The sequence below is a fragment of the Protomyctophum parallelum genome (genome assembly GCF_964188405.1).
Source record: "Protomyctophum parallelum genome assembly, chromosome: 13".
NCBI classification, from domain to species: Eukaryota; Metazoa; Chordata; class Actinopteri; order Myctophiformes; family Myctophidae; genus Protomyctophum; species Protomyctophum parallelum.
The window spans coordinates 28,324,480-28,343,550 of record NC_139708.1 but is presented as its reverse complement, the minus strand read 5'-3'; the positions used below and the strand labels follow the sequence as shown (position 1 = coordinate 28,343,550).

Here is a 19,071-nt window from a genome sequence, read left to right as displayed (position 1 = left end):
TGTGTGTGTGTGTGTGTGTGTGTGTGTGTGTGTGTGTGTGTGTGTGTGTGTGTGTGTGTGTGTGTGTGTGTGTGTGTGTGTGTGTGTGTGTGTGTGTGTGTGTGTGTGCACGCATGCATGCATTCAATAGTTGCACTGGGATTGTTTCGTGGGGTTTGGAGGGCAGGTAGAGTTTAGCACACAGTGCTACTCAACCCGTGGGCCGTTTGCGGCCCCTGCTTAATGTATCTGCGGCCCGTCATGGTCATACCAATGAAGATAAAATGTGTTATTTTCATTGTTTTGAATACGATTTGTAGGTATAGTTTTGTTTGTTCCAAGAGAAAGTGATATATATTTAGCCTCTAGCCTGATGTCAGCTCATCAGGCTCACCTGTGATAAACTGTTCATTACTATTACTATGTTCACTTCACATTTAGTGAATGAAGCCACATTTTTGTTCATTGAGGTTTGGCCTTATAGATGGAAATGTGGCTCTTTACTGTGTGTTTCCTTAATTTTTACTTTTTTGACTAGTCGTGTTATTATTATTTATTTTTGTAAAAGTTTCAAAATAATACTGACATTTTTAGCTTGCGGACCTTTTGGAATTTTGCTGAGTGGCCCTTGAGCCATCTTAAGTTGAGTAGCCTGGGTTTAGCAGGTCAAGGTTGTGAGCCCTCAGGCAGGTTAGAGAGAGGGATGGCTGGTGCACTGCAGGGTGCAGAGGAATGAAGTAGCACCAGGTATCTGTACGTATGTCTGCTTGGTGTAAAGGAATGAAGTAGCACCAGATATATCTGCTTGGTGTGCAGAGGAATTAACAGACTGCAGGCGGAGCTTTGCTAGTTTGTTTGTATCTCATGGTCTTTGTATATAAGCAGGTAATAGAAACACATTTTAGTATCGGGCCTGCCTGACACAGTGACCGACTGCAACCACAACACATTCAACAGTTACATGTACATTTGAATGTCATTTCATCCATTGCAATTACATCTCTCTACAGACGAGGACGTTGGATTCATCAGGACTTGTGACAGGTAAGGGCTCTAGTAGATAGACACGATCACATTGAATTGAATTGGCAGAAAATCAAAACACAGAAAGACAAACCAAAGGTTTTAAATGATTTCACTGAAAATATTGTTATTTATTAACTTACATAAAATGCCATCTGAAACAATAAGAACAGAAATAAACATATTAGCGTTAGCATGAACTCAAGCATTAACTTAAATATCCACTAACATGCATGATGCAATCACTAGCATGTACTAAATCCCAAATAATTTTGGGATGGGGGCCACATTGGTCAAAATGTGACTTGATGTGGGCCACCACCAGCTGCTGATGCTGTGCACGTGCAAACGTGCACATTTAAGCCAATGGGGAGAGTCCTCTAAGACACTAGTGGTCTCAGCTGTGAGCTGCTTGAATGGAATGTTAAAGGGAAACTTCACCCTTTTTGCAAAAAATAAATAAATGCTAATGATGTTTAGATGACTTAGAATATACTTTCGTGGGTCTTTATGTGTGAAATATGTGGTCTTTAGATATTTTTGATTTTAGCAGTGAGTGAGTGTCTCTGATGTCATCGACACTGGGCTCACTTACTTACTGGACTATACGTGTTGTCCCAGTAAGACTCTCCCCCCTATCCACAAGGAGGAGCAGTGCACTAAAGCATTATGGGAATTGTAGTCCAGGATGGAAGTGAGCCCAGTGTCAATGACATCAGAGACACTGGGCTCACTGCTAAAATCAAAAATATCTAAAACCACATATTACTCACAGACACCCAGAAAAGTGTTCTAAATCATCTAAACATCATGAACACATATACATATAGGCTATATATATATATATATAGCCTATATGTATATGTGTTCATGATGTTTAGATGATTATATATGATGATATATATATATATATATATATATATATAATGCACCATAAATGGTCACTTTTGGGGGCGATTCCGTCCTAAAATTATTAGTCAGATGTTGGATGTATGAGCTGTAATTAACAATCTCTCTCTCTCTCTCTCTCTCTCTCTCTCTCTCTCTCTCTCTCTCTCTCTCTCTCTCTCTAGTGAACAATGGCACATTCCCGGTCCTCCCGGTCCTCAATGTCCCGTGTAGTGATTAGTGAAGACAGTTTGACCAGCTGGAAGAAACTTGGTGCAGGTGGATTTGGTACAGTCTACGGGGCCAAACACGATGTGTGGGGACCAGTGGCCATTAAAGTTATTAACGATTCTCGTGCCGGGTGAGTGGAAAAGTGCTGCTGATTTCACTGCATTTGTTCTTGAACACTTCTGTCACACACACAAACTTTGTTTTGTATAAAACCTCACTAGAATATAACTGAAATGTAGCTATTTTGCGTGGAACAGCTATCTTTTTTTCCTCTTCACTGAACATTGCAATCAAACTTTCATAAAGATATTTTGATACTTTCAACGTGGTGAATGCTTAATCGGAACACCACTATCCAATAGATTATGAACCAGATTGAGCGGGGTCTCCTCATTTCTCATCAATCATGTGTCATCTTCAGATCGATGTCGGATCAGGCTTTGAAAAGTGAGGCTGAAATGATGCAACGTGCATCTAGCCTTCATGTCACGAAGGTACTGGGGGCCTTCCGGGGCAGTTTACCCGAAGGCGCTGGCGAAGGTGTTGGTATGATCATGGAGCTGATGGAGAGAGGATCCCTCCAATCCTTGCTGGTCAGCTTTTTTACTCTTTACCAATTCAATGATTTATATAATAATGTAATAATAATCTTACAATAAATGCACAGTACTGTACACGTCGGTAATTCTTGAGAACTGTTCAACCAATCGACTTCAAACTTGACACGAATGTCGCAGATGACCTGAAGGAGTTGAGTCTAGAGGACAGCGTCAAGTTGGTTTGATAGGCAGCTGTAACACCAGAAAAGGCTCTGGCTGTGGCCCAAATGAGCCAATTGATTGCCATGGCAACCCCAGCCTAAGCTTGATTTGACAGATTCCCTACTAACTAACCTACTAACTAACTGTCAAAATCCCAACACCTGCTATTTGATTAGTTCCTTATTCCTCCTTTGATTAGTCAGTGCACTTTTCACACTTCTGAAACAGTGCGACCATCAGTCTAACGGTTCTTGAGATACGTGAACTACAGACATATACGTATAGTGATTCTGTGCATTTATTGTCAGATGAAGATGAGTTTTAAAATGCGTTATAAGTACTCTATTGAAGGATTATAACTTTAACTAAGCCTGTATTTGTATATTTGTGGCTGTGATTGTGAATTCAATGTTTGTGTTCAAAGACCAACGTGCCGCCCTGGCCTCTGCTCTTTCGCCTGGCTCACCAAGTGGCTCTGGGCATGAACCACCTTCACAGTCTCAAACCTGAAGCTCTCATACACAAGGACCTGAAGCCTGACAACGTACTGCTGGACACAGACCTGAATGTCAAGGTGAGTCGACTCCCAGCCACTTCTTTGGGGTGATTAGAAAAGGGTCAAGACATGTCCCTCCTCTGGCACTGTTCAAACTAATCTCTGTTCTGTCCTGCTTTTTGTTTTATTTTTGAGTGGTGCAACCACTCCAAGGAACAGCAATGTCCGTGTTCACCTACAGTATGTGTCCGTGTGACGTTAATGAGCACGAGTATGACTATTAGTACCAGTAGGGGCGCTGTTGTGCAAGAAACAGTGAGAGAGAGAGTGCTGCACTGTTGCCTGCTAATGAGAGAGAGAGAGGGGGGGGGGGGGGGGGGGTTGCACCACTCAGTTCACACAGGTGTGTTTTTTTTTTAAAGATGGAGTGCCATAGTTTTGGGTGTGGTTATAGGTGTGTTTATAATATTCAAAAAGGTCTTCCCTGTGTATTTTTGGTTTCTTCCTGGCTGAAAGCCCAATAATACACCAATTTAGTGACACACTAAAATCATCCTCTCCCCAAGAGGGGTCGGAGACTGTGGAGTGTTGGTTATTGTGGCTTGAGCTACAGAAAACTGTCAAATTAATAGACACAACACAATCGACAGTTGGAGTTAATCTCTACTAATTCTCTGGATGGTAAAATGTGCCTACATTATCTATCTCTCTATCTACAAGTAAGACGCGCAAACGCGGGAAGCGAACGCAGCTCGTGTGTGTGTGGTTGTGTGTGTGTGTGTGTGTGTGTTTGTGTGTGTGTGTGTGTGTGTGTGTGTGCTACAGCTGCGCCCTGTGTGTGTGTGTGTGTGTGTGTGCTACAGCTGCGCCCTCTGGTGGCGGGCCGGTGGTGTAACAGCGGGACACACACACACACACACAGACATTCAGCCCTTGCTGTCATAGTAAGTGGCTCACTGCGTTCGCAATAAATGCAAAAATAGCCTTCTAGGGGGTGCGTGACTCCATGACATGTAAAGGGCGATGGCGGTTTTATGGTGTTATTTAGCACGGCAAAATCCAGTAAAACACTGTTGTAAGGAGATGTATAGAGCAGCATATAGAGAGCAGTGACATCATGTGATTATTTGCCATAATCATATTAATGAAAAGCAAGGCTTTTGCACACCTTCAAGCGACAGGTGCGTAGCAATGAGGTAAACAGCTGTTTCCCTATGAAGGTTTTTCACTGCATTTGAAGACAGTGTGCAGGTGTTTTTTGTTTTCCATAATCATGTTAAAAATATATAATTTTTGGCCAAATACAATGAGACTTAGCGTTGGGGTCAGGAGGTAACAGGGGGTGCACGTGTTCAATTTAGTTTTTTTGTGTGGCTATTGTCATTACAAATACTGTCCAATGGACCATTTGGACAGTATTTGTGTCAAGTTTGGCGTGGATCAGCGGCATAACATCATGTTGATAGGCCCCGGTGCAAATATTAGAACGCACACTCAATGAAACGCACTTGAGCGCGCAAATAGCCTACATGTATCGTGGGACAGATATATAGATTGGCTACTTTCACCGCTTAATTTGTTCTAACGTTGGTGCTAAATAACACTAAAACTCACTGCCAGACCGGGCGGGGAGGAGGGCCCGCTTTAACTCTGAGCAGATAAGCATGGGCACGCATGCAACTCGAGGACGAACGTAGGCCTTGGCCTTTTTAGTTTTTCGTCTTTCTTGATGGGCTCCATGGCGTCTGCCCATGCACTGGTTGCACCGTCGATATTTACGCCACTGGTGTGGATTGTAGCCTTGAGAATGTGTGGCCGCTGGGGGGGGATCTGACAAAGTAAGCTGGGTACACGTACTGTACGTACAACTCTGCATTGTCCTCTCTCATTCATCTAGATCTCTGACTTTGGCCTTGCCAAGTATGCCGACAATATGACGGTCAAACAACTAAAGGGTGCGAGAACACCCTTCTACGCACCTCCAGAGTATAAGGACGGTGCGTCGGCCACCCGAGCCTTTGATGTCTACAGGTATTCATCATTCCTTTTTCTGCCATTTTCTGTGTGACTGGAAGTCAACAGGTCAGCTGTGTGTCACTGCAAAGTCCTGGGAATATCCAACAATGCATTTGACTTCTGCTGCTTAGCTGTAGACTCATGTAGCTGTAGTAGTCATGTTGATATTTCTGTTTCATTAGATGTTTTGTTTTACAGACAGTAGATTTCACGTGCAAACTAAACACAAATGCCCCAAAACAACCACATGCAGTAGGCCTATTAGGCCTAGTAGGCGGTTTTATCCGTGCAGTTGCTACTTTGTTAATTCTAAGTGTTCTTAGTTGGCAAACTACAACACTGATTAATTAGTTGTCCTTTGTGGATAGGTGGATATGTATGTGTTAATTGCTGATCAATGTCTCTTTTTATTTCAGCTATGCGATGCTGGTGTTCGTCATGTTAAGTGAGTTTCTCTCTCGTTTTCATTATTTGTCCTTGCTATCTTCATTTTCTGTTCTCTGTGTCCACCAACACATTCCCCACCCCCCACAAGTTGATAATATAACATTATCTGGAATGCATAGCGACTCACTACGCTGCTGGTGTGCTCCCATCATGAACAAATCAAAACATACAGCTGCTCAGGGATAAATAGATAAATACAAAATGTCTTGGTGGTGGTCCGGGCGGCTGGCGTAGCCGTCTGGGCACCTTGGCTGGTAATCCAGTCTAGCATTGTGCCGCAGATTCGACTCCCGATCCTGTCAGCCTATACTGTATACCTATCCCTCTATAACAAATATAATAAAGGGAAAAGCCACAAAAAATACAAACAAAAAAATGTCTTGGTGGATACTTTCTTGGTAGAATAATTAGAAACACATATACTGTAAGTACCCCTTCTCCTATATGTATTACAATTCCTATCCTTTATACAATCATCCATCTTCCCCTCCACTTTCTCAGATGCTGGCCAGAACATAGAAGGTTTTGATAAAGAAGAGGGAGAAAGGCCGTCCCTAAAGGTAATTAATGGACTGCAGGCCCCAGGGCTGAAGGAGCTGGTACAACTCATGGAGAGGTGCTGGGACCACACTCCAGAAAACAGACCCACTTTTGCAGGTGAGGAGAGTATCATGCAACAACAATCACTTGGGAATTGGGATTACCAATGGGAGACAAATGTTATGGCGCTGAACATCTCTAACCGTGTGCTCACTGAAAGTAATATAGAAAATATGTACAGTAGCAGAGGAGTAATTACAGGAAGAAATAGGCGTGGAGAAAAAAAACAAGTTACCACTTAAGCCCCACCTCTAAAATAGCAAAAATTGTTGATCTACAAGATGTCAACGCATCGCGTGGCTGTAAGGCATAAATTACCATGCTACCCATAGTTCACCCTGCAGCAACAGCATCACATTGCAGATGACAGCAATGACACTACTGGCATCTAGTCTATCTACTTTGTTATAGCAAATGCTCCACAACAACACAGTGAACTCCAGTGAACGTTGTTCGTATGTCCGTATATACAGTTTATGTATTTAATATTTACAATTTTAAATATATGTGTAAAATTACAATAACTAAATCATAATAACACTCAACAAGCATAATTCATGGAAACCCTTGATCCACAGACCTCCTCCTCAGCTCTGATCAAGTCAAAGTCAAAGTCGTACGATTTGTCACACACGTTACCGCAGTGAAATTTGTTCTCCGCATTTGACCCTTCCCTTGGAGCGGTGAGCTGCCGCCAAGGAGCGGTGAGCCGCCGCCAAGGAGCGGTGAGCAGCAGCCGTGCCGCGCTCGGGAATCATTTGATTAGTTGATTTAACCCCCCAATCCAACCCATTGATGAGTGTCAAGCAGGGAGGCATTGGGTCCCATTTTTACAGTCTTTCGATCCCAGCCGGGGATCGAACCCCGACCTCCCAGTTTCCTAACCACAAGGCCACTGAGCTGGTTGGGCAAGGTTGGGCACCCTAATCAAACTACTGTTGTGACACTGCATTCCTTTAAATCCTGACAACAATCCTTCATTAATCTATCACTCATCATGTACCCATTATCTGTTTTGAATCTCAGGTATGTTTCCATTGTCATCTGACACCACAACTATTTAAGCTACGTTGACAAACACAAAACTAGTTTAGCTTGTAGAACTTCCTGTCTCCTCATGTCCCCAAGTAACACTGTCCTCTGAAAGGCCATCTGCAATAACCTAATATGAAGTATACTGCGCAGTGCGCACCCATTCACCTTTACAGCTACGTGTCCCTTTCTCGGACTGCAACTATACTTACTGTATAAGACCCATTTATTGAAATCCCAAACATGGAATATACTTGGACCATGCATTATGCCACATATAATGCCTGTGGACAGCCACCTGCCAGTATACAGTGGATAAATTCCCAGTCTTGCTGGGTAAGTTGGGTAACTATATAGCTAACTACTTTAACCCTGACATCCCACTTTTGGCCTTTTGAGCATGTCATTATAGGCTAAGAGGAAAGGACAATTGCTGATCTACAAGGTCACAACATGCCGTAATGTGTTGTGACTCAGCTTGTAGATCGGCTTTCCCCCAGAAATACGTTTTGATAAGTAACTTATTTTAAAATGTGTAGCGCAATGGAATAAAGTACTATAACGTCAAGAGTCTATTAGTACTGTAGGCTATACATTTGTGTTCTGGTAATATCATTGATCACTTGTTTTGCATGACCGTGGCAAAAATAAAACATGGATGGAAATGTCCATCACATTCACAAGCTGGCATAGTGATGCCCCCGGGTGCAGATAGCTGCTGTACCTGTGTTGAGGATCACACAAGAATAGCACTTTATGAACAAAATAAAACCCAAACCAGACAATTAATTAAAAGGTTTCATAATTACAGTCTGCTTGAGGTGTAATGCAGCTTTAAACAAAATAGCAGACAGTGGCCCTGGTACATATCTGAACTAATCTTCTCCTACAGTGCGTGTCAACCACATTAATCCCCCATAGCCGACTCTGGAATGGCCCTTCTCAGCTTCAATGATGTTTTTCATATACCAATCGTTGCATAGAAGCATTGTGGTTTTGTTATGCGTACACACCCATGGTACTGTGCCAAGATAACTCACAAAACAAAACAAACGCACTCACACGCAGTCAAGTTGTCTACCAATGTTAACCATCTCAAACCCTCACCCTAATTTACCTTCCACGGGGCAGCACCTAAACCTAACCTTAACCCTCTCCCAACCCTTAACGCACCCCTCACCAACCTTAATCCGGTGTCTCTGCTCCAAAAAGCAAGAATTTCAAACCCACAATATGTATATTTGTCTCTTTCCTTTTGTTATTTTAATCCATTGGATGATATGCCCCAATCTCTTAATTACATTATTTCGTCCACGGACATGGAGAAAACGGATTAGAAAGTAAATAATAAACTTCATTAATTAATTTAAAATGCATCTGTTATTGGTCAAAAGACAGCCCTCTGGCACCTCACAGGGCCAGAGGGCTGAGCAGAGCCTTCTATACTATAGGCTCTAGGGCTGACAAATATTAGCCCCAATGTTGAGTAAATCAACAGAGGTGTGGCACCCCCAGGAGAGTGTGATCCAACTTAATGTGTTTTAAGAGTCTGTTTAATTATTTAATTATTTCGTTTTATGGTTTACATTAATTACTGTGAATTAATTGCACTTCAGTCAGACAACTCTTTGAATTTAGAATATATATTTATTGAGCATAATTGAGCATAGATATATGAAGCATAGATTGGCGTCAGGGCTCTGTCCCTATTCATTCCCTGTAACATTAACATTTTAGTTAAATTATAAGCCAAGTAGAATTACAGGGAATGATTAAGACATGTCATGGTCATGTCAGGTCATGTTAATCAATGTATTGTAATAATCTATTCTAAGATGATGGAATGAACCTTCCCTATTTCAGTGGAACTACGTTTCACACGATTAACATGGAATGAACCTTCCCTATTTCAGTGGAACTATGTTTCACACGATCAACATGGAATGAACCTTTCCTATTTCAGTGGAACTACTGTAGGGTTAGGCCAAAGAACTGGTTCCTGTGGCATGTGCATGGCCTGTTTACTACAGCCTGGGTTCCAGCCTGATTCGCTGCGTTCCGCAGATCTGAAAATATCACTGTGCTACTCAGTCTGGACAGTCTCCTATTCTCCACAGGTAGGCGGGATATATGAAGGTTGAAATGGAACCGTGGCTTCTGATTGGTCTGTGGTGCGGCCCGGGTTGAGGAAAAACACCAGTTTGACGTTGTATCAATGCGCACTGCGCAGCTACTGCTGTTGTCCTGCAACGTCCCCTTATCATTCACTATACTCACCCCACACGGCCGCCATTGTCTCCACCAGGCCGAAGGCATGGGGGGAGAGTATGTTTTGCACTCCGTCCGTCCGTGTGTCCGTCTGTGTGTCCGTCCGTGTGTGTGTCCGTCCGTGTGTGTGTGTGTCCGTGAGCAGCTAATCTCGGCCACCGTTAACCCGGTCGATGCCAAATTTTGCACACACACTCCCTGGATGCCAACGATGAACCTCTGCCCCAAACTTTCCAGAACGGCCTGTTATAGCGCCACCAGGAGGCCGCTTTGTGCAAAACAAGTTTTTGCACAGTACACCTACAGATTTTGTCCAAACATCACACAAATTGGTACACGGTCTCTCTAGAGCCATTCAATGAAACCGGTCTTTCAGATTTCTCAGACTCCATCCTGATTGGTTAAGATTGGCTTCCAAAGTTCACAGGAGTGCTCAGTTTCAAACAAAATGCTGCAAATCATGAACACATCGCGTGATTTCCGTGAAATTGTGCACCCACATTCCCACTAGGCAGAGGACGAAATGCCACATGAACAATTTCAACTCAGCCTCAAGGTGGCGCTATAACTGGCCGAAAAGTGTTTTTACCAGGAGGCCCACATATGTAAAACACATTTTCTATTATTACTCCTTCAGATTTTATCTAAATTTCACGCAAATCGGTACACATGATCTCCATAGTCATGTGATCAAGACAGGTTTGTTTGATTTCTCATATTCCATCCTGATTGGCCACGATTGGCTCCTACAGTTTTCAGGAGTAGCCCGCTTTGTACAAATCGCCACAACTCCTCAACGCAGCGTCCGATTGCGATGAAACTGTGCACGCATATTCCCACTAGGCTGAGGAAGAAATCCTGGTGGAGACCTGTGCCCAGAAGGGCACTTTTTCTAGTTTTTTTTGTACTACTGAAATGGAAGTGGACTACTTAATTGTTTACTTTTTACCGTATACTGAAGGTTTTAACTCCCAAGTCTCGAATGGCGCCATGTTTTTCAACAGTGAGAAGCATGGACAGAGTGGTGCCGGCTGATGACGTATCAGCAACAACGTGGCTATACGTAACAGTTGACGTTATGAAATGCGAGCCAAGCAGCCTCTGTCCAGACTGAGTATAGCGCAGTGACATTTTCATATCCGCAGAACGCAGCGGCTTGAACCCAGGCAATATGTTTACACTGGTATCGGCCCTTATTTGTCATATCGGGTCATATCGGTATCTGTGAAATTGCCAGTCTAACCACAGATCCGACACAGGGGTAAGGGGTTGACATTATGGCAGGTAAATAAAATGTTGGGACATGTGGAGTTTGCTTTGGAGTTGCCCAAACTGCAAGTGCACATTTGAGTGAGGAGTCTGCTATAAACACAACACGAGATATATAGCTAGATAGCTATAAAACACAACATGAGATATATAGCTAGATAGCTATAAAACACATGAGATATATAGCTAGATAGCTATAAACACAACACCAGATATATAGCTAGATAGCTATAAACACAACACGAGATATATAGCTAGATAGCTATAAACACAACACGGTACACCAGATATATAGCTAGATAGCTATAAACACAACACGAGATATATAGCTAGATAGCTATAAACACAACACGATATATATAGCTAGATAGCTATAAACACAACATGAAATCACAACACCAGTATCGGTATTCTGTATCGGTATCTGCTAATACAGAAATGTAGGTACCGGGATCGGATCGGAAGCGAAAAAAGTGTATTGGGACATCCCTATTATATATGTACATGTAGCATAAAACCAGCAGGTACAGTATGTGGGGGCATGATCGAGGTAAAACATAAGGTGTAAAAGTGGTAACACATTGGTAGCTCCACAGCAGGTAAGTATACCTCAGGATAGACTGGTAGGTCCACATACAGTAGCAGCAGGCATGTACATGAGGATAGACATATAGGTCCACATAGCGCCGTGTACTACATGTACATTAGACGTACTGTAAGGTGAAAAAACTAATACTATCACGTGTAGCCACGGGTCTAATAATAATAATAATCTTTATTGTCCCGAAGGATATTTGTCTTCACAATCTGTTCAACAGTTCAACACCCACATCAAAAACAACACAGAGCACATAGCACCAAGACAAAAAAAAAAAACTAACTGCAATCTGTTTGCGTTGTTCCCAGAATGCGTTCGTGAGACTGCACGCCTGTATGAGATGCACAAGAGTGGGATTCAAGATGCCGTCCGCCGAATGAAAAGGGCGCTGGTAAAGAAGTCGTAATGCATTCTAAACTCATTCACTCATTTTACTGTGTCGAAACTCTATTATGAGAAAGATGTTTCTTGTTTCACGACACTCTGTCTGTCTGTCTGTCTGTCTGTCTGTCTGTCTGTCTGTCTGTCTGTCTGTCTGTCTGTCTGTCTGTCTGTCTGTCTGTCTGTCTGTCTGTCTGTCTGTTCTTTCTTTCTTTCTTCCTCTGATCTCATTTCCCAGATATAATGTTGTTCAATAGAGGGTATGCGCATGACATCATTATCATACCCAGAAGTTATGCAGGAATGCCTACTGGCCTTGACAGCCCATACATCCAAAGAGATTACATTAAACAACTTTGAACAACGTCAAACTCACTTTGCAACTCACTTTGCCATTCACTTTATGCATGCGCATACCCTGTATAGAGCTCATACTGTACACAGCACCATACTAATAATGCTGTTGATAAGAAATAACATGTCTGTGTTCAACAGGATGGTGGGAGCAGCTTGAGGAATTCACTGGGTGCTGCGAGCAGCTCGATGAATTCAGGATATAGCAGTAGGTAGAGGTGCTAAACTCTAAACTCTATCCTTGATGGGAGTTGGAGTTAGTCCATCCTTATGATAATCATCGGTCTTGAAGTTAACACGCTTGAAGTTAATAGTTTTGAAGAACTGCGAAGAGTGAAATCATATAGTTGTCCAAGAACACCACGCATACTTGTTTGCAGATTAACCCATTTTGACCTGAGATCAGATTCTAAAAATGTCTTCTACATCCTGACAGTTTTCTGAAAAAGCTATGTTTCTATGTCAGTCGTTCTTCGATTTTCAAAAATAGCAGACCCACAAGCTCGTAGCGCACCACTCGGTGGCGCACTATGAGCTTGTAGATCTGCTATTTTACAATAGCTAAAGCATAGCATAATGCTAACACCAAAAGGTATTCCCGCCAAAATGGGTTAAAATGTAATACTTCACGGTGGCCCACAGTCGGTAGCACTGTCGCCTCACGGCTAGATCGAAGGTCCTGGGTTCGATTCCCGCGGTTCTAGTTACACTCACCATGGGTTATGCAGTCCTAGTTACACTGACTCACCATGGGTTATGCAGTCCTGGTGTTCTAGTTACACTGACTCACCATGGGTTATGCAGTCATAGCTCATTCCACCACACATGCCATGCTTGTTCTATCATGCTTCTGATCCGGTCATTTGAAGAATTAATCCAGGGGTTGAGAACGGAGAATGCACAGAAGGCCAAATCATAACTGTTTGTCTGAAGATCGGTTGAAATTTTAGTGAGTGACGTTTGTGTAACTGGCATGTAGGCTAATTACTTTAATTGGGAGCATCTGTTTTACGGTTGATTCATACTCCTATTTTACCGCTGTTTCGGCGCTGTAGTGCCGAAATGATTTCGGCTCGTCAGACATTTTCAGTATTTTAGGACGATACCCGCCATTAAAATAATGTTTTAACTACTCACCAATACAAAGGCGGGTTGTGTTATTAGAAAGCCTACTTTGGATGTACTCTGAGGCCCCCACCACACTATATGTACAGTATGTATGAATGTATGTATGAATGAATGAATGAATGAAAAAATCCCTTTCTGGCCAAAAAGTTACTTTTTTTTCTTTCATTCATTCAAAAAGTGACAATCGACACTGGGTTAAAAGAAATGTGTTACAAAAATCGTGGGCTAAAATTTTGGAAATAATGAATAAAATAAGGTTCTTCAGTCATTATGTTAATGATTTCTTGTGTCTACAGTGACTTTCGAAGGAGGAAATAGCTCTTCCTCCTCATGGGCATCAAGATCCTCCCCACGGTCCTCCAGCGGTCGCGTCAAATATGGGGAGCTCAGTGTCCTGGGGTATTTAACACTCATGTATTAATATCCATTGAAGAGCAGCCATATTGGAAATACATTGGGTCTCCTCCTTACTTATTCATTCTGGTCAAACAAAGTCAGCATGCTTAGTTGGCTCACTGGAAACACTCCTCACCAGTGGGTCTAAACTCACATTGTTCCTCCAGGTGGTTCCAAATGGCCTCTTACAGGTGTATAACTGAACATTATGGGGGGTGGTTTGAAATGAAAAAAAAGGTTGGCAACCACTGGAACGGAGCCTTCATTAGATTCATTGATCCTATGTATTTCCAATGTGGCTGCTGTGTATAGTCTATTGACGCTCAAGTGTAACGTACAATAAATGGTGCATTTATATTTCCCGCCTTTATCCAAGGCGCTTTACACAGATTGTGCATTACATTCACCCATTCACACACACATTCATACACCGATAGCGGCGGAAACCATGCAAGGCCCCAACCAGCACATCAGGAGCAATTAGGGGTTCATTGTCTTGCTCAAGGACACTTCGACAGTAACTCTGGGGGAGCCCCGGTTCGAACTGGCAACCTTGCGGTTGCCATCCAGCCACTCTACTACCCTTGAGCCACTGCCGCCCCTGAGCCATACGTCCATTTTGTCTTTTTCTGAAAGACAAAAGGCTCATTTGCAGCATCGAGTAAAAGTTATGATTTGCTATTGGTTGCAGAAGCGTCTTTTACTACAGTTCAGTTTTATTCAAAACGTTGAATTGTTGCTTTGATCCAATTATTACAACCCGCGTTGTGTTTACAACCGTTGCTGTCAGGACATTTTTTGTGTGTAAATTAATGCCATACTTTGTCATACAAGAAAATAGCCGGTCTGCAAGCTCACAAGGTGTCACTATGTAACACATTGTGAGCTTGTTGATCAGCTGTTTTCACTATTTTGAGAGCCATTACAAGCCATCATGGTGGGTAAAACAACAGCCAGCTCTGCTGTGCAAAAATGTACAAGAAATAGCTCCTGCTGTCTCTTTGTGATTCTGCTTATAACGTTTGTAGATCAGGTATTTATTTGGTGAAGATACTTAAGGGAAATACAGTAGGCCTAACCTGGAGCCCTGGGGGACCTTGGTTAGGTTAAAGTGGATAAAAGTGTGCAATCACATGAAAGAACAATTTCATTGTCAGTGAAAATAAACAAACAGGGACTGATGATTTACATCATATAATCTGGCCAGTTTGATCCTATATGACCCTTTACCATGACATTCTGCCCGCGCATAGTTGCTGTTCCAAAGATCTGAACCAGAACAGCGCTTCCATCACTGTTCCTTCTTCTCTTCACAGGCACAGTGACTCCAGCACCAAAAGCCACTTCACTTTGTACCAGAGACCCGAAGCCAACGGTGTGAAAGCAAGCACTGTACACAAGGGCAACGATAAGGTACAACCAGGGGTGGAGGTATAAGTACTCAGATTTGGGACTTAAAGGGGAATACCACTCATTTTCAACATTCAGTCATTAATATACCTTGATTGACGTGATTCACAATGTTACTGATTTTTTTCAGACCTCTAGTTCTAGGAAACACAGAATGGGGGGGACTTTTTTTAATTATTTCCACACAACAGCTCTAAGGTATATTAATGACAAAATGATAAAATGTTGAAAATGAGTGGTATTCCCCTTTAAGTAAAAGTGAACAATACCACAGAGTAAAATAAATGTATTAGCAGCAAAACAATAAACTAATAATGACACCATGCACACTGAATGAATATACGTGTAGATATTTCACAGAGAAGTTTGAATTGTAACAATCACTTGAGAATTGGCCCATTATGGCTTAGTTCAACCGGACTTGTAAAATAGCGATGGTGCAAACAATGGTGGCGTGATTATTTAATTTCTGCCTAAGACATGTAAAAATAGTAGGGTTAATTTGGCTTATTTGGTTCCTAACGATCATTTACCTGGGGACCCCCTGGAATAGCATAGGTTTCTGTGGGAGCAGTACCAAAGCACGTTGGCTATAATAATGTAAATTTTTTGTGTACTTTTCACAAGTATTTCTTTGTATTTTGTATTCTTGACTCCACTACAAGACCAATATTGTACTTTCACTCAACTCCACTATTACTATAAATTAACCAGATAGCCCTACAATACATTGTGTCAAGATGTGAGCTTGTAGAAATGCTATTTTAACTATTATCAACTTTTTAATTTCTGAAAAATATTTCAATTGTTTGGGAAATGTCTAAATTGCAATACAGCAATGCCTTGATATTAATGTTCTGCAACATGTTCTGTTATTAACTTGAGTACAAAAGACAGAATTAACTGTTGAGTAATATTTGAGGGGAATCTATGCTTGAGTCCTTTGTCCAGAACTGGTGGTTTTTAACAGTGAACTTCTCTGTGTTTCATATAGTCTACCAACATATGTGGCCCGTCAGGCCAGAGCAGCATGACTTTCATCACCCCAGTCAACACGGTCATAGTGGAATTCGAATATGACAGAAATACGGACATGTTTCAGGTCGGTACGAACCATTATGCATACATCAGCAATTCACAGCGTGTTGGCCGTGACAATTTTGCAACTGAGTTCCCCAAATAATCTCCCTCCACGGGCCGTAAGAATCTTGCTAGGAATCAAATCGGGGCCTTCTGTTTCCCACGCGGCCTCTCTACCCTTGCTATCGCCAGTCGCCAACCTCTAATACGTAACTATGACGGACCATTAGGGTGAAGCTGGTTAATTCTGTGAAATGCATTGTGTGTTTGTCTATAACAGATAGGGAGGGCCACGGATAGCCAAATTGACTTCAGGGTGACGGACACAGTGTCCAAATCCTCGTCCGATATCTCGCGGTACGCCTGCCGCATCGTCTGCCAGAGGAGCCCGCCGTACACAGCACACATCTACGCTGCCGGCTTCAACTCCGACAACAACATCTTCCTGGGTGTAAGTTATGACATGTGAAATTAAATTGTGTCTGTGTTCAGCGTTGCTGAAAAAGTAGCACTCATCCTCAGCATAAATAATGGTGTAAAAAAACAAAACATGGATTCAACTTGTTTGAATACCTCAAACATAAGCATTCTCAGCATGTCACATTGTGATGTGTGAGCTTTTAGATTGGCTACTTTTGAAAACATTTGGTATTTTTACTTTGTTAATATATATATATATATATATATATATATATATATATATATATATATATATATATATTTATATAATTATACATATTTTGATGCGAAAACTAACTCAAGTATCATTTTTATGGGATTGCTGCTCAAATATTAGGATTCTTTCACACCACTCCCTTCCTCTCCCTGTAGCCGGATGCAGTAAAATGGGAGTCGACTGGGAATGGACAGATGGACGGACTGACCACCAACGGCGTGCTGGTGATGCAGCCGCTCCAAGGCTTCAGTCCCGGCCCGTGGAGGGAGATCTCGGTCTGCGGCAACGCCTTCACCCCCCGGGATTCCCCCGGCTCGAGACAACGCGGGAAGAGGGTGAGGACTATCTGTAATTCCGACGCCGCATTAGTCCGACAACATGGCTTTGCGTGCTGTTATGGTTAGGGACATGGTTAGCCTTGGGACGAGTCGGACCAACCCAAAAACGAAATATAGACTACTGTATTTGGTAGGTTTTCATTTATGTAGGCTACATCATATAATCTGGCATTAAGGTTGTACGAAAACAAAGACGTTTTGACAATTTAGTGCGCCACATTTCATTTCATACATAAACGCAACGGTAGAAGATCACATACTAGAAATGTTGCTCTACTCGCTGATGAAAATACATGAGAGATATTCCTAAAAATAAATAAATAAAAAATGATTTGGGAACATTTCTTTGGTCCACCCATTCCTGGGACATGTGCGTATGGTCCAGTAAAAGAGAAGAAGAAAAAGAAAAAGCCAATTGTGTGTGTACACCTGCCAGTAGAAAAAAACAGGGATGTGGGCAGGGAAACAAACCTACCTTCAATGATATCACTGAGCATCATGAAGGTACCCACCCACCTCAGACATCAGCAACATTGTGGAAATTACAAAAATATAATTGTCCGGGTGAAAATCACCCAATTTTAGTGTTCTATCTATTGGTTAATGTATCTCTCCGCTACCCTCGTCGCCCAAACACATGGCACTCAATTTAAACTTGCACTCAACAAAGGACCACAACATGGAAATAAACTCTCAAGCTTTCTTTTATCCTTTTGACAAATGTGTACAAATTGATGTCCATCATGTACATACATTCTTGGCAACAATAAAAATAAAAATAAAATCATGTAATGTTTCCATCCAGGTGAGCAGCGAGCCTCAGGGACTGGTGGACGGCTCGCTTATAGACCTGTGTGGCGTGACCCTCCTGTGGCGCACAACCAAGAGCCCCATCGAAAACCTGAATGCCCTGCTCAGGGATCTGCCCCGGTACTAAGGCTTTTCCCCCTGAATGCCCTGCTCAGGGATCTGCCCCGGTACTAAGGCTTTTCCCCCTGAATGCCCTGCTCAGGGATCTGCCCCGGTAAAAAGGCTTTTCCCCCTGAATGCCCTGCTCAGGGATCTGCCCCGGTAAAAAGGCTTTTCCCCCTGTATGAGTCCTCATGTGTGTCTTCAGATCAATTTGAGCAAAACCGCCACAAACTGTACAAGTAAAAGTATTTCCACTTCACTCCAGTATTCATGTGTGAATGGTGTCATGTGTCAATTGGAACTGAGGAACTCTAGATACACTGCTTCTAATCTGCTGTGCATGTTCAAATAAACTAAGTTCATATTCAAGTGAGTGTGGATATTATTTTCTCTGATTATCTCCAAGAATCTGCAGTTTATAAAAAAGAGACTATTCCTCAAGAATTAATATTTCTCCCCATTTCCATTGTTCATTATTTTCTATAGCACTGGTGAAGGCACCTATTGCAGAATGTGTATTGGTTGAAGGTCAAAGTTCAGCGAATGGAGAGTATATATTATGCTATAATGGGCTATTTTGACCTGAGATGGTGAATTTGTCTCATGGGGACATTGCATACATGTGGCATGGCAAGCTCATTGTCTATATACCCTCCTGCCCACAAGCAGTCCACGCAGGGTGGCCATTCTACCTGCCCCCCCCCCCCCTCCCCTATTATCTTTAAACTTTGTTTTTATTTTATTTTCTGTCTTCACAATACTGTCATAAATGTCAAAATTATTTGAAG

At 42.3% G+C, this 19,071-nt stretch overlaps 1 protein-coding gene across 1 annotated transcript; it reads left to right on the top strand.

Moving 5' to 3' along the window:
- Positions 1-801: 801 nt before the first annotated feature.
- Positions 802-18,462, top strand: LOC310868588 (receptor-interacting serine/threonine-protein kinase 4-like). Its single transcript, XM_083779043.1, has 15 exons — positions 802-1,023; positions 2,076-2,251; positions 2,543-2,714; positions 3,307-3,456; positions 5,276-5,409; positions 5,811-5,839; positions 6,343-6,498; positions 11,917-11,999; positions 12,485-12,551; positions 13,768-13,870; positions 15,184-15,280; positions 16,272-16,379; positions 16,638-16,808; positions 17,189-17,368; positions 18,177-18,462. The coding sequence occupies exons 2-15, from the start codon at positions 2,082-2,084 to the stop codon at positions 18,306-18,308; spliced, it is 1,752 nt and encodes a 583-aa protein (XP_083635169.1). The 5' UTR covers positions 802-1,023; positions 2,076-2,081; the 3' UTR covers positions 18,309-18,462.
- Positions 18,463-19,071: the final 609 nt, after the last annotated feature.

What these genes read in the sequence shown, in the direction of transcription:
- LOC310868588 (XM_083779043.1), top strand. Translation starts at nt 2,082, where the DNA reads ATGGCACATTCCCGGTCCTCCCGGTCCTCAATGTCCCGTGTAGTGATT. An exon ending in ACACAGACCTGAATGTCAAG is followed by an intron (nt 3,457 to 5,275) that starts GTGAGTCGACTC and finishes TCATTCATCTAG; the next exon opens with ATCTCTGACTTTGGCCTTGC. An exon ending in GATGAATTCAGGATATAGCA is followed by an intron (nt 12,552 to 13,767) that starts GTAGGTAGAGGT and finishes TTGTGTCTACAG; the next exon opens with TGACTTTCGAAGGAGGAAAT.